A 15175-nucleotide genomic window follows, 5' to 3' on the forward strand; every position below is an offset into this window, starting at 1 on the left:
CAGAATCGCGAGACATTTCGTGAGGTGACGGACAGGTCGTGCTAGGCGGTGTGAACATCTGTAGCTTTTGAATAGTTTCTGGGCGCTAGTGGCTAACGGTCGCGCGACCCCTTCAAGTTGACGGTGAGAATTGGCCTTTAGAATCACATCTTCACACTTAAAACCGACAGAAGGCATTGGAAACTTTCTACATATGCGGAGATTCATTGTAACCGAGTTAGGCTTATACAGGGTGCCCCTGTTATCTTTAGCCAGAGTTTAAAAATAAGCCCACGCACTCAGTGACGACGCGACCGAATGCATGTCGCTGTCTATTGTATGGAGTGAGACTATTTTTTGTGTTCTCATTAATCGCGTAATTTGGCCACTTTAACTAAATTTTAATCAACGAAGCTGGGCGGAAAATTCGAATGAGAAAGTTTGAGATCGGTTTGCAAGATGTCCGATTAGACAGTTTCTAACTTTCTATCTATTAAGTATTGTTTTTCTGCTTACTACAGATGCCCGCGAAAAAAAAAACGAAAAAAAAAAATACACGTGACATGGCCGCTTGCGCGCCAGTCCTCGCGATGATTCTAGCGCTCCCCAACGTTCCGCAGGCAAAGGACCATAGCATTTGCCCGGTTGTGCTGTCTCGACAGGGCAGCGACGATGGTGGTTGCTGTGCGACGAAGCACGTTTTCCTGGCGGCAACGCAAGGGATAACCGCTGCGCCTGCTTATCGCTGTCGTGAACCGGCGCGAGGGAAGCATATCGTTTGTATGCGGAACGTTAGGGAGCACTAGAATGACTGCGCGCAAGCGTGCATGTCACGTGTTTTCTTTTCTTTTCTTTTTTTTTGGTATTTCGCGGGCATCTGTAGTAAGCAGAAAAACAATACTTAACAGAGAGAAAGTTAGAAAATACCTAATCGGATGTTTTGCAAACCGATCTGCAACTTTCTCATTGGAATTTTGTGCCCAGCTTCGTTGTTTCAGAAGTTAGTTAATTGAAGTTGCCTAATTAAGCAATTAATCAGCACACAAAAAATAGTCTGACTTCCTCCAGACAATAGTCAGGAACATGCATTCGGTCGTGTCGGCCTATTTTAACTCTGCCTAGAATTAGCTGGAGCACATGTATATTCGGAGACCACTTGTTTCTCTGCCGGTGATGTGCCTAGACGTATCTATCCCGAGCCGTACACCGTCCGTGTGACTTCGTTGAATACAGGAAATAACAGATCCGCGTCTCGTTCGTGTGCTTTGGCTTGACGCCTGGAATTTGCGGTGCGGGAAAATGTCCCGGGAGGATCTTGCCGTACAACAACTTTGCGGAGCTCTGCAGTGCAACGACTCAGCCTTTCCACGTGCCTATTCCCGTTTCTACCGCTTCTTAATGAAATCGCTTTGCCCCTTTTGAATCGTGCCGTCTGGTCTCGTGCACACGTTGTCGGGTGCGCTGACACGCTCAAAGTATCACCCGCCTCGATTGTACGAGTAGTGAGCTTTTCTTAGTTCATTCACTGACTTCTTTCTCGTCACAATGTTCCCCGCGGGAACGCGAGTGGCGCAGAGTTGGTTCTGGCGCGTTCGCCTGCAGGTAGGCTGAGAGCGTTGCTCCGGAGGCTGTGTTGCTGCCTTCCTTGGGGCCCTGTGGCGCTCGCGTTTCATCCTCCGTTTCTGCAGCCTTGGCGCGCTGTCGCTATCGTGGCGGCCCAACAGCCTAGTCGCCGCACGGCGCTCTGCCACCGAGAATGGGAAAAAACGCGATGCTGCCTCGTTGAGCGCGCGCTGCGGTGGCCGTTTCTACCTCCGTTTCTGCTGTGCCGTTTGCCGCGGAGGAGAGAGCTGCGCCAGGCTGCCTAATGTTGCTCGTGCGGGGACGAAAATGGAGAAAGGGGGCAAATCTTTTGTTCCGCCCGAAGAGGCTTACAAATGACAATCTGAGAGGTGGAGGAAGGTAAACCTCTGCAGAGAGGGAGGCAGAAAAAAACTCGGGAGCACTGGCGCTGTGGGGAAAGGGGTCAGACAATCCAATTTGGTATTCGGGGTCCTATCGAATGTGTTTCGAATTCGAAATGGATGGCCGGAACCGAATAAAAAAGGGAAACGAGCACTGAAAAGAGGTAGTGAGGGTGGCTCCTAATGGCGGGCAAAGAAAAAGTGGCAAGCGTGCGCGTGTCGGTTCGAGGAGGCGACGAGGCAAAATACAAAGGCGCAGAAGCAAGCCAATTGAACGAGCCTATGTTGATGCGCCGCGGCGCTTTCTCCGGGGCTGTCTCCTGGCGTAGACTCTTGGCGACCGCTTTTAAGCAGATGCCCGTCGCCGTGTCTCGCGCTGGTTGGCAGATCTTCTGCAGGCTGTGTGAGGATCCGGCGCTAGCAAATGTGCATCTCTGCCAAGATCAGTGTTGCGACCGATTGATTTATGCGCTGTGTACGAGCAGATCTATGCGCGACAACACCCGGAGGTCGAAAACACGAGCGTACCACACGCAGCCAGCTGTCCGCACCCCCCACCCTTAATTTTTTTTTCTCCTCTGAAAGAAGATGTAGAAGACAACGAGCTATTGTTTTCCCTCCTCCTCTGTGTTATTTTCCCCTCATTTCTCTTCACCCGTATTTCTGTGGAGTGGTGCCATCAAAAAGCATGTAATGAGGTGTGTTGTATGTTCTTACAGGCACGGATCGTGTCCGTGGTGCGGCACGCATCTTCGAAAGGAGGATAAAATCGGGGCCGCATAACATTGCGCGTTTCAAATAGTGCGGTCGAAATTTCCCGAAGAATACAAAGACAAAGCCTCGCTGGCTGTTGTTCATTCTAAAGGATGCGTTGATGGTTGATTTACCAAATTGGACGTCGTGTTCTTCGATAAATAATGGTCAGAGACTCGCAAGGCTATTGTACTTTCTGGTTCAGCGTGACCGCTCGTCTTGAGAAGCTTGGTGACTGGAAACGGACTCCGCTCTTGCTACCTGATCAACCGGTTGCCGAGAATCATAGGGCATCATAGTGCTGCCCGCCAATTCAAACAGCGCTGCCGGAAGGCCGCAGCTGGTGCCGCGCCCAGCGACCCCGCCGACGCCCCTGTCAGCATCCTGGCCATCATCATCCATCGATCCGCGCCTGGCACGGTGTGTTTGCCTATCGCGAAGCCACGGCTGGTTGGGCTTGCGCATTGTTGTTGTGTACCCCCCCCGCCACTTTTTTTTTTTCTTTTGCGATGGCCTCTTTATGTTATCCCAACTGCACTCGGCGCCCCGGTGCGAAGGGCCTGGCGTTTTCTCGCAGCGTTGTCGGGCTTGTGCTCCACACTCTCTGGCCGCGCTGACCGGAACGCTCCGGGGATGCACTTTTCCAATGGCCAGTGCGCCTGGATGCGGCGCTCGGTGGCTATTCTTCGTGTCTCTCTCATGCTTGCCTCTCTTTTCCGCCATCCCTCCTCCCCAATCTTTTTTTTTCCCGTTCAATGGAAACTTTTTGTTACCGTCGTGCGCGCGGCAGTAGCGGGCCAATTTCGGCTCAAAACTCGCCTTCTGACCAGTCGCGTTCTTCACCTCCTATTGACACGCTGTCGCTTTCATTTGTTCATTTCTCCCGTGAAAAAATTTCTGATCGTCCGATCACGTCCTTGCGCTATATTCTTTCTTTTCCCGTGGGAGGTAATTTGAGAGGAGGCCCCCCTTGGACGCTTGCCGGCGACTTTTATTATTGACCGGCTGCGCACTGTTTGTCGCCGGACGCGTTTTCTCCGGCGGGCCGACCGGTAATAGGCAGCCAGCGTCCTTGCTAGACAATGTGTGGCGGCGCGCTCTTGTTACGCCGCTGCCTCCCCAGAGATCTCTCTCCTTGCGAGCGATGATCGCCGCGCCTTCGCCAGAAAAAGAAGTGCGAATTGAAAAATGGACGCGTTTCCGAGGCGCACAATGGGGCGCCCTTTTGTTGGCGTCCTTGCTGATGCGCCGTCCCGTGTTAATTTTCTCTCCGTCCTGCGTCTTCTTCATCGATCCACGGGGCGAGGCTGGACCCACTCCTTGGGAATGCGCGTCTCCAGACCCCGAGGACTTGCTCGTTTCCCTATATGGGCCGGTGGTGCCCATGCGGACCCGGTAATGAAGCCGCGAACCAGCGCTGTCTCCGGCAGCTTTCTTCCGCGCGCGCGTCGGCCGCTACCCGCGTGTGAAACGGGCATGACAGTGTGGCGCAACCGACGCACCTCTTTCCGCGGCACTCTGCGCCGAGACTATAGCGTTCAGCTGTATTTGGCTGCGAGACGCGTGTCTCCGGGCTCCTACGTTCAAGGGTCCTGGTGACGAAGTATTATACTGCAGACACTTTACACCCTTTCGTATATACACGTTTCGAGGGCACCTTAGAAGCATACCTCTCGTGATCCTAGCCCCACGAGTCGTGTCATAATTACGAAAGCCTCAGATGCCTCATCAAATGCGACAATTGACCGTCGGCGTCCCGCGTTGACGGCGTCAGCAGGAGTGGCGTAAAAAGTCACCAGCACGTAATGACGCCACAGGTCGCCAAAATTTGTGACACTATGACGTTATCCTGACGTCATCACACGACATCGTCGCTTGGTCGAAAGTGGGCAGATCACGGAGGCAGTGCAAAACTAGGTGAGGAGCACAAAGATTGCAATGCCTCCGATTCTGAAGGCAGTGCAAAACCATGTTAGGTGTAGAAAGTTTTCGGAGGGGACCGGGGGAGGATCAACACATCGACTGAGAAAAACGTGGCTTTCGCCTGTGAGTCATCTTGGGCGAATTCGTAAGGAACTCTGAGTTTTTACCCGCTTTTAAACGAATGCTGTGTTGAGCATGTATACAGCCACTTTGTAGTTTTGCATCATGTTTAACTGTTGAGAACTTGTGATCACTTGCTTGGCGCTTTTTGGCCAAGCATCGCACTTGCGCCATTAAACCTCGCACGTCACACCGTTTTCATGTACCTGGCGGCCAGATCCTTCGGCGTGGTGTGTCTGTTATTGCGGACACGTGCTTCGTCGTCGTGGGAGGATGGAAACGTGCGCTTACATTATGCCTTTTTCTCGCTTTTGTTTTTATGTTCTCTGTGTACACTCGGCCGGTCGGGCGTTCCGGAAAGGATTGATCAGCGTCGTCGCTGTACCGATGATCGATGTCGCGCTATGACGAAGGCCGTCGCCGCAAATCCCCCTGAAAAAAAAAAAAGGTGTCATACGCACGCGCTTCGTAAGAGAGCTCCCGGCTTTCAGCAAGCTCATCGCGGTCGAAGCTGGAACTATTTCCGGCGCGCGGGGGCTTCTCGGTGCGCACCGCACCGCAGGGTCGCCTTTCATCGCGCACGTATTTTTCTGAACGCGAGCGTTTTCGATTGACGCCGCTTTTTTCGTGCTACCGTGCGAGAGCGTCTTGTCTGACTTGTCTCGTGGTCTTCCTTTTCCCAAGTCCGAGCGCTGCTGCTGACTTGCGCTCACAGCTTTTGCAGTCAGTGGGTCCACGCATTTTGGTCTCATGAAAAGGAGTCGCTCGCGCCCGTTGTCGACTGGACACACCAAGCTCATTACGCTTCCTTGCATATGTGATATATACTATACAGAGCGAGGTACTTGTATGTTGCAGACGAGAATTCCTGTAAACGTAACAACTGTTTATTAATGAAGCAGCAGCGGGGCGAGCATACCGACGCTGCGCTCAGTCGGGTAGCGAAGGAAGGAAGGGACACTTCCGAGCTTGGCAGCTTGGTTTTATAGCCACCGTCGGTGACGTAACCCTCCGGTGACGCTGCGGTGGCGCTGTCCCTTATCGGAGGCGTGGTGTAGCATGCAGCCGTGTCACGCAGGGCTAGATAGTGACGAGGCGGAGGCTGCGCCAGTTTGTGCGCAGTGTGTTGCCACAGATCGTTATGAATGTGGTGGTGTATAACAGAAAACGCATAGTACACGGGTCACATGTACGCAGATACCGGTTAGATGTTATGAAGCACAAGTCACTTATGATTTACACTAACGTTCATTAGATTTCCCGCAAAGCAATCCATTGCTTTAGTGGCGGCTTTTGTAGAAGATCGTGTGCGTCCAGTAAAGTGGTGCGCTGGAAAGCAGTACATATGTCATCAGCGTATTGTTACACTTAGAGGGAATATCAGAAAAATCGTCGACCTGAATGTTGAGCGCCAGAAGTCTCAGTATACAGAACCTTGTCGAAGCCGATTTATTTGAAGTACTGTGTTACTGCAAAAATTTGCCGCAGTTTACATAGCAAAGACTGTCATGTAAGAAAAAAATTTCAAAAAATTTCCGGGAGTAATATGGGACCGCGGAAGCCAACAGTATGCGGGGTGTGTTAAAAAAGTATCGAATCTTTGGTCTACAGAAATGCATTTGCTGATCAGGAGGCACAAAACCCTGATCCCCTTCAAAGCCTCGGTAATGCACACACTTCTGCCAGCGCTCCCGTCACTGTTGGAAACTCTCCTGGAATGGTGATCAGCTATAGACCGTCGCATTCCGTGTGATGTCATCTGACTCAAATAGGGTTCCTTTCAGCGGCATTTCCAGCTTGAGAAACAGACAGAAGTCTCACGCAGCCGTGTCGGGGGGGAGTAGGCAGTTTGACGAATCGCAGCCGTGTTTTCCGGTCCGAGTTTCTTTTGCTCCATTTTCAGTAGTTTTGGCACGAATTTCGCGGACGCTCTCCTTCTGCCCATATCCTTGGTCAGAATTGAACGTGCTCATCCACTGTTTGCCCCTATCTCGTTCGCAAGTTATCGGTCTGTGACGCGATGGTCCTCCTTGACGAGCGTCCGCGCTTGCTCAAACGAAATTCCCATTTCAGCTTGTTGAAGGTCTGCCTGAACGTGGTTCGCTGTCCGCTGATGTTCGGCCATCATTGAAGTGGTTGTGCCACTCTTTTATCCGAGAGATGCCCGTGGCATCGTCACCGAAAGCTTGTTGCCTATTGAGAATAGTTTGCGCTTGGGTATCGCCAAGCTTTTGGCAAACTTTGATGCGATATCGCTGCTCACGTAATTCCGACATTTTACAACTTCCTGGAATCTGACAAGCGCGCTCACTTAAAAGTCCTCACTTGTAGGCCGAACACGAGCATCTGACGTTTTCCGTGGACGTAAAAAAAAAAATCACGCATGCGCGTGGATACTCCTTCGATATCTTCATCGAAGGAAGTCTCCCGCACTTAATTGGTTTATGTATGTGTGGGAAAAGAAAACCATGATATGATTATGATAAATACTAATAACTGTTGGGGCTTTACGCCTCCAAAACCATGATATGATTATCAGGCATGCTGCAGCGGGGAAGTTCTGGGTCCCCACTTGTGACCATCTCTCTCTCTCTCTCTCTCTCTCTCTCTCTGTGTGTGTGTGTGTGTGTGTGTGTGTGTGTGTGTGTGTGTGTGTGTGTGTGTGTGTGTGTGTGTGTGTGTGTGTGTGTGTGTGTGTGTGTGCGCGCGCGTGTGTGTTTCCTCTATCATTCCCCCGGCCGGTCGCGGGTGTTCTTGCATCCGGGTGTTCGGGTGTAAGTACACGGGTGTACTTGCATCCCGGCCGGCCGCGGCGGCCGCATTTCGGTGGACGCGAAATGCTACATAGAGGCCCGTGTACTGTGCGATGTCAGTTCACGTTAAAGAACACCAGATGCCCGAAACTTCTGGAGCCCTCCGCTGCGGCATGCCTCGTAATCATGTCGTGGTTCTGGCACGTAAAACTCGGGATATTATTATTATTATTATTATTATTATTATTATTATTATTATTATTATTATTATTATTATTATTATTATTATTATAGCTGACGTTTATAGATACTTTAAAGTATCTACAATCGTTGCCTTCCCCAGCCTGCCGTTCTGGATCTTCCGATTGCTCTTATGCGGCAAGATGAAAAGTTCTTGCGACTATGTAGCACAATATGCTTGTATGCTCCTTTCCCTCGCCTGTCACTGCTTGCCTTCGGTATATACATATTTTTTTTACAGATTATGATATGTTTGGCTTAGTTTTTGTTTGTTAACCAGTGTAATGACGATCCCTATACATTTGTGTGCGATGCATTCCTGGTTTATATAGCTTAGAGTTCACGCGAGGCATGATTTACCTTGTCATTTGCTCTTGTTATAGCGTGTGACACCCTTCTTCGTATGTATACCCATGCGCTATACACGTATACAGGGTGTTTTTTTTTTTTAGACGATACAGATTTTTTAATAAAAAATCTGTCAGTCAGGCTCCTGTTATTTTCTGAACTCTATGTGGAGGCGGAAATACTTTCTCGCAGCTAAAATGACGTTGACACCACCAATTAACAAAAACGCGTGAAGTTTTTAATTATTGACTTTAGTGCCGTTGTTTATATTATAAAGTTGTAGTGCATAGTAATTTATGGCATACGCATTTTTTAGAAGTCACAAAAGTTGCTCGTAGTTCGAGATATTCATCATCGAATTTCAAGGGCGAAATCGGAACTGATCGCGCCCGGCGCGCACAAACCGCGGCGGGCGCGATGGTGGTGTCTATCTGTTTCTTTCTTAAACTATAAAGAGGCGCTAAAAACTATTTCGCCTGGCTGCAAGAAGTGCCGCAGTGGCTACCCCCGAGTTTTATGCTTCCCTGACAAAGGAAAGGTTGATATTGCGGTTTTCTTTTGCACAGTTCGAAAGAAACGGATAAAGACCAAACATTACGCGCAAAAGGAAGGCGATGCGCGGGCACAAGTGAGATGGCTTACAGGTTTTCACGAAAACATACGGCCGCGGCGCGCGTTCATTCAAATTTCGTCACTCCCTTGTGACGGGTAGTTCCGGTTTGACTAACAGAACCGTCGCGCTTCGTGCGCGATCAGTTTCGATTTCGCCCTTGAAATTCGATGACGAATATCTCGAACTCCGTGCGTCTTTTGTGATTTCTAAAAAAGTAAGTATGCCATAAATTCGCACGTACTACAACTTTGTAGTACGAACACCTGCTCTCGAATCAATAATTAAGAAGTTAATTAACGAGTAGTTGTTAATTAGTCGCGACAGTGTCATATTAACTGCGGCAAATATTTCCGCCTCGACGTGGAGTTCGTGTGCGAAAAGGACAGGTGCCTTACTGTCATAGGATTTTTTTTAATAAAAAATGACACCCATCTCAGTGTCCTGCACTTTGTATGCCCCTCGTACTTCTCTATTGATAGTTTCCTATAGTTTCTCTTATTCTCGCACTGCCGCCTCTTCAGAGGCACCGGTCAGCATAGCGTGGGAGCTCTGACATCCATGGCGTTGTTTGTTAAAAGCACCTCTCTCATATGTCGACGCCCTCGGTGCGTGCCTCGCGATGGTGAACGACGCGGGTTCCTTTAGCGAAACGTGCGTTTCTGCGCCGCAGCTGCCTCGGCGTTGGCAGCCGCGCCTCTGTCGTGTCCCACGGCTGCACCGTACCGCGTGCGGGACTTTGCGGCGGCAGCAGCGCGTTTGTATCGACCGTGTTTCGCCGAGATGTCGCCGCCGGGGGTGTCGATTTGTTTGCGAGAATTTTGACGTGGCGCGGCCGCTTGCGCCTGCAGCCGGCTTTGTTTGGCAGCCGCGCTCTGCCGTTCGCGAGAAAAGCCGCTGTGCGCCCCTATTGGTGCTGTTTGTTTGTCTTCGTCAGTCCTTTTCCCTATCCCCGTGCACGCACCAGTCTGGCGCTTTCTTTCCCCGCGTGGTGGGGCTGTAATCGGATAACACGCTGGACGCTCTTTAGGTAAGCCGTCGCCGCTGACGAATATTGTACGCAACAGGTCTGCCCTTCGCTCTTGTTACCTCACTCACTCTTTTTCTCGTCTACAGCTTGGAGATTTCTGTCGGTGACTTGGTCTTAATGTGCTCACGCCTTCACTGCCATAGTGATAACTGATCAGAACGAATGCTAGCGTTCACATCTGACGGAAAAAGTGCCGCGTTCTTGCTGGGGTTTTCTTCTGGAAGTTCCCTGTGCAGTGTGCTCCACTGGGAAATAAGACTCCTGACAGACACTTTATATAGACGAGCTTTGCTTCTTAGATGGAGGCGAAAACGTTTCAGGCCCGTGTACTTAGATTTAGGTGCACGTTAAAGAACCCCATCTGGTCGAAATTCCGGAGCCCTCTACTACGGCGTCCCTCATAATCGTATCGTGGTTCTGGGACGTTAAACCCCAGCGATTATTATGAGCTTCAGCTCATAGTCGATAATATGAAAATGTTACATGCGACCTGTGAACTAATACGTCATGAAAAGAAAACCGGGGGGAAAAAACTGCCGAAACAACAGCTTAAATATGTGGCCTAGATGACTCATTAGTCTTTTAGCACGTTGCGGAAATACGGTATGCAAATACGGTAAGGCAGTACGGTAACGCTCCTCCATTCCCGCTCGTTGTGCTTAGGGACTATACACGCGCTATCCGCACACCCGCTCCGCACGTGGCGGGACACCTGCCGCTCGCAAACGGAGGAGGAAAAACCGGAACGACGCCAATCGTCGCGCACGGGGTACCGGTTTTTCCTCCTCCGTTTGCGGCCGGCAGGTGTCCCGTCAGGTGCGGAGCGGGTTTGCGGATAGCGCGTGTATAGTCCCTTAACCCGCTCCCAGTTCCAGTGACAGTGCGCCCCCCGAACGACAGGTGCCTCGTTAACAGTGCATAGGCTGACAGGCAACAATGAGGCGTGACAACCCCACTGTAATTTTTGAAAAAGCTTTTGTGGTGTTGGGGTGCCTTCACCAGCAAAAGGACAATTAACAAGCGGGAAAGGAGGAGCGCTACCTACTGCCTTACCGTATTTTTGTACCGTATTTCCTTAACTTGCTAAAATACTCTTACTCGGTCGTCGCTGAATACTTCATAGTCGGCGTTTTTTTAAGCAGGAAGATGTTAGCAAGTGTCAATGCGAAAATGTTACTACAAGCGTAGCGTAACCTTCCGAACATAGATTTAGTATAGCACACTGTGCTGAGGACTGTACTGGAGTACATTTTCCTGCGGCTACGGGCGATTGCTCTTCATAGGCTCTCGCAGTACTGACGGCGCCCTGTCTGAATCGTCTGAATCGTTGGTGCTCCTTCGTTCTTACCCACTGCGCCGCACTTGATCAGCAGACGCTGTTGTGGCCGGCACCCGCCCTGGCGTAATGGCTGTCAGCCGGCCGCGATCATCGAGTGTTACCGCAGTGGAGAGCTGGTGCTAGACCTGTGCCGGCCGCCGTGGCGCCGGCTGGCACATGTGGCTGGGTGGGGCCCCGACTGCCGCGCGCGATAAGCGCATCTCGTAATGATTCGGCGCCCAGTTCCTTCGCTATCTCTCCCTCGACCCCCCCCCCCCCCCCCCCCCCCCCCCCCCCCAATGCGGGTTCGCTTAATTCGTAACCTGCCCGTTACTATCAGCGGGGCTGAACATCGAACCGGTTTCACGCTGTGTGCGCGAAAATGAAGCGTGTTGCCTCCTTTTGCGATAATATTCTCGGGGAGCAGCGAGAAATGTTCGGCCGAGTTTTGGTTGGCAGTGATTTACGACGACGGCGCCACGAGCCGCTTCATTTGTATCGTGCCGATCCGTGAGCGTTAATTACTTGGTTGGCCACGGTGGGAAGTGAGCACCGATTTCTATTTTTTCTGATTTATGTTTTCACCCTCTTCTGTTATCTCGAGAGAAGCATTAAGGTTACTCCTAATGGACCGGTTCGGCGCATCGGGACATGTTTTCTGTTTTCCCATTCGCATTCGTGCAGGTGGTGCATGCAGTACTTGTGGTCGGCGTGACATTTTCTTGTCGATGCCACAATTTGTGTGTGTGTGTGTGTGTGTGTGTGTGTGTGTGTGTGTGTGTGTGTGTGTGTGTGTGTGTGTGTGTGTGTGTGTGTGTGTGTGTGTGTGTGTGTGTAGGGGGGGGGCAACTAAGCCAGATAACTAAGATTGGAGTGAACGAAAAAATTTATAGCTTAATTCTGGAGTACGCGACACATGATCAGCATTGATTTTATGGATTCGACATCCATCGGCGGCGGAGCTTTTTGTAGCTTTATTGCCTTTCTTTCTTCCTTTAAGAATGTGATGTTTATGGCAAACTTATAATGTACAGTTTAGGGAAGAAAAGCGGTTCTCAGATATTTCGGTTTCCGCGTAATCCCGAGCTCTTCGGTTTGCTTTCTATTTCTCGCTCATTCATAGTACAACGCTGTTGTGGTAGTCTTTGGGCACCCCTAACCTAACCGGATGTGTTTTTCATGGCGCAGTGACCAAGTACATCCGCATTGGAATCGGCGACAAGAACGACAACCCGCCGTACTTCGGCCAGGCACTCTACGAGGCTGAGGTAAACGAGGACGAGGATGTGCAGCACACTGTCATCACGGTCACTGCCAAGGACAAGGACGAATGTGAGCACTCGTTTCCTGCTTGTTCGTGTTTAGAGGCATATGCCGCGGATCAGTTCTTTACGCATGCACACCGTCACTGAAGTCGACCTGTCGCGATGCATTGTTCGGTCACGCGAATATCTAGCCTCTCTTCTTCTTCGTTCTCCAGAGCTGTAATAAATTACCCTTGAGACTGTGTTTCTGGGTAGCACGAGGCGCTTCGTCGGCCTATGTTTTCACGCAGTCATCATTATAATGTGGCAGCAGGTGCAGCAGTTTTAGTGGGTTACTGTCGTGTCTCCCACGAGTGCTCGACGCCAAACATTCATTACCTTGCCCTTGCAGTATTGCCGTTTGTTCGAATCGCGGATTTATTCCAAGGAGGATAAGGAGATACGGTATAGAGATACAGTTCCGTGTCTTTCTCTCTGGATGCGTGACAGTCGCTGAATTTAATCTCCTACGCATAAATCTGTGATTGCGTCCACTTTTACTCGCTGACCGCACACGCTAAACTTGGTCCGTCTATAGAAGTGAGAACTACAAAGGTGTCACCGAAATTTCTAGGTGTAACTCCTACACTGCAGTATACTAGAAGCACTTGCCTGGCGCCATATTTGCGTCACTGTCCTCAACCTTCACTTGAGCGTTTGCGTCACTGACCTCAACCTTCACCTACGGAACTTTCGCAATTTTTCAGACTGCACATATCCATCGATGGTGCGCACACTGAACCAGCTAGCTAAAGCACATGTGAACGCTCCCTTTTCCCACCTTAGCGATTCCCTTTGCTTGTCTGCCCTGCTCCTTTTTCTCTCCTCCTCGTTATTTTTTGTGCGCAATGGGACCTTACTTTATATGGTCTTTATTGAACATCGTAACACTTCTCAGACCTCTTCCATTAGGTTCCGTGTTGCCTTTATATAAGGCATTTCCTTCTTGCAAAGAGGCAGAGCTAAACGTTGCTTGCGCGCGATTTTTGTGACTCACCCATGATCGCTTCGAGGGGGTAAGCTTTCCAGCTGACATTCAGCTAGGGGCACCAAATTCTCTTTGGATCACTAACGTTTAACATTCTCGCTAGCAATTTCTGCTCTAGAGTGGGGATGGTAACATCGTTATTCCGCTATAAAAGCGGGCCCATGAGCTGCAGACGCGGCGTGAGGGTGTCTTCTTTCCGGGAAGCAATCGCAGCACGTGAACGGCGTTCAAGGTGGTTAAGCGATGTTGACTTTCCCGTCACGGATTTCGGCGATCAAGGGGAGTCAATGTGGGCCCCTCCCTTCGTGGACATAGTCGGGCCGACACCTGGGCGAAAGCGGCGCGCGCCTGCAGCCATTATCAACTATCGGGGCCACCGCAACAGATTGCGCGCTCCGGCGCCTGGCGGAGTGAAGCTTTTCTTGGATCGTGCTGCACTGTGCACTGCCCTTCACTTTCGAGGGGTGCGGGAGGGTGGCATGTTTTAGTATGCGTCCGATGTCGCCGTTTCGAGCACTCCTCCCCCATCGATTGCTGCTGCCGCGCTAGCAGAACCGGCGCCTCTCAATCAGGCGACGGCGCTACGGAAGCGAAACGCTGCGTAGGGGCGCGTTGCAGGGCGCGTTCTAATTAAGCTTTAACGAACCTTAATTGGAACACCGTGGAACCGCGACTGTGAAGCCCTACTTCGATCGGAGGAAGAAAGGAAGGTGCACTCTAGCTCCTTCTCGTCTGCCTCCCGGTGGCCTTATTTGCCGTCCCTTTGCGAGCGGCCATAACGGCTGTTACCCGCACTCGGCTGATTTCGTAAGGAGTGTAGCGCGAGTGTTTCGCTGAAATAACCTGCATCCTTATATCGCTGGTGTGCTGTTCCTCCGAAGCCTCTTCTCCCAGCTCTCGCACGTCCGTGCGTGAGCGGGGGTCCCGTTGTCCGGGGTTGAAGCGCACCGATGCCAGCAGCTGCCGTGTGGTCTGACAGAGCTGGCGGTCGTGCGCGAGGGCCCATGACATCTTCCAAGCCCTCGGGTTAAGTTCCCCCGCCTTCCGATATCATCCGAGGCTGTGAGCGCGCGATATATTCTACAAAGAGGACGTCCCGGCGAAAATAAGAAAAAGCTTACGCAATCAATGTGCCACTCTGTGGGTCCCCGCATTGTCTGATTCAGCTCAGTTCGAGGTACAATGGTGCCTTTAATGCAGTCTGCTTCATCCAGGAGTGCGGCGGCTAGTGGTCGAGAGCCGTTCACAAGCAAGTCTCGCGCGGCGCCTCCTTGCTTTCTCTCTTTGTTCCTGTGCGCAAATGACTGGAGAGAGTCAGCGAACTCTAAAGAATTGTATGCCGCCGAAGGAAGAGGAGGGCCGGGACAAATAAGGCTCCAGCGTTGCTTCGGGGGCGAACGATTTCGGCGCGTACGCCGCGAAAGCGTCGCGCTCTTCGAGGACAAAAGATGCTTGGGCCAGAGCGTTTGCTACGTGCCCTGCTGCTGCGCTGGCGTTGAGCGCTCCCCTCCACCCCCGCGCTAGTGCATCGTTGCGAGGCATTTAGTGCGGCTGGCGATTTTTCTTGGGGCACCCTCTTTCGCCTTCGGCGCAGCTATCGGTTTCCCGTCGCACTCGGCTCGCTTTTAGTGAGAACTGGTTGGGGGGGGGGCGCTTTCTCTGAGACAGTCTGTTTGGCCGGCCACGCCTGCGCTCGGGTTCCTTCCTCTCATCATCGTTGGGGCCTTCCCTACGTCCGCCCCCGCCGAGGCTTGTTTCACCAGTGAAATCTGGAAGGGACGATGAATGAGATGATTGGGCGAAAAGAATAATGGAGTAAATGGGTCAAAAATGGCGGAGGGTACT

The 15175-nt window shown here is 51.3% G+C and overlaps 1 protein-coding gene across 1 annotated transcript in view; it reads left to right on the plus strand.

Annotated features, from left to right (window-relative positions):
• LOC119406622 (neural-cadherin) overlaps window positions 1-15175 on the plus strand; it is a gene marked incomplete in the record, with an annotated part of 278852 nt that overhangs the window by 189344 nt on the left and 74333 nt on the right. Inside the window, 1 exon segment of the mRNA XM_049419025.1 lies at window positions 12227-12370. Coding sequence (XP_049274982.1) covers window positions 12227-12370 — 144 coding nt within the window.

The sequence above is a fragment of the Rhipicephalus sanguineus genome, chromosome 1 (genome assembly GCF_013339695.2).
Source record: "Rhipicephalus sanguineus isolate Rsan-2018 chromosome 1, BIME_Rsan_1.4, whole genome shotgun sequence".
NCBI classification, from domain to species: Eukaryota; Metazoa; Arthropoda; class Arachnida; order Ixodida; family Ixodidae; genus Rhipicephalus; species Rhipicephalus sanguineus.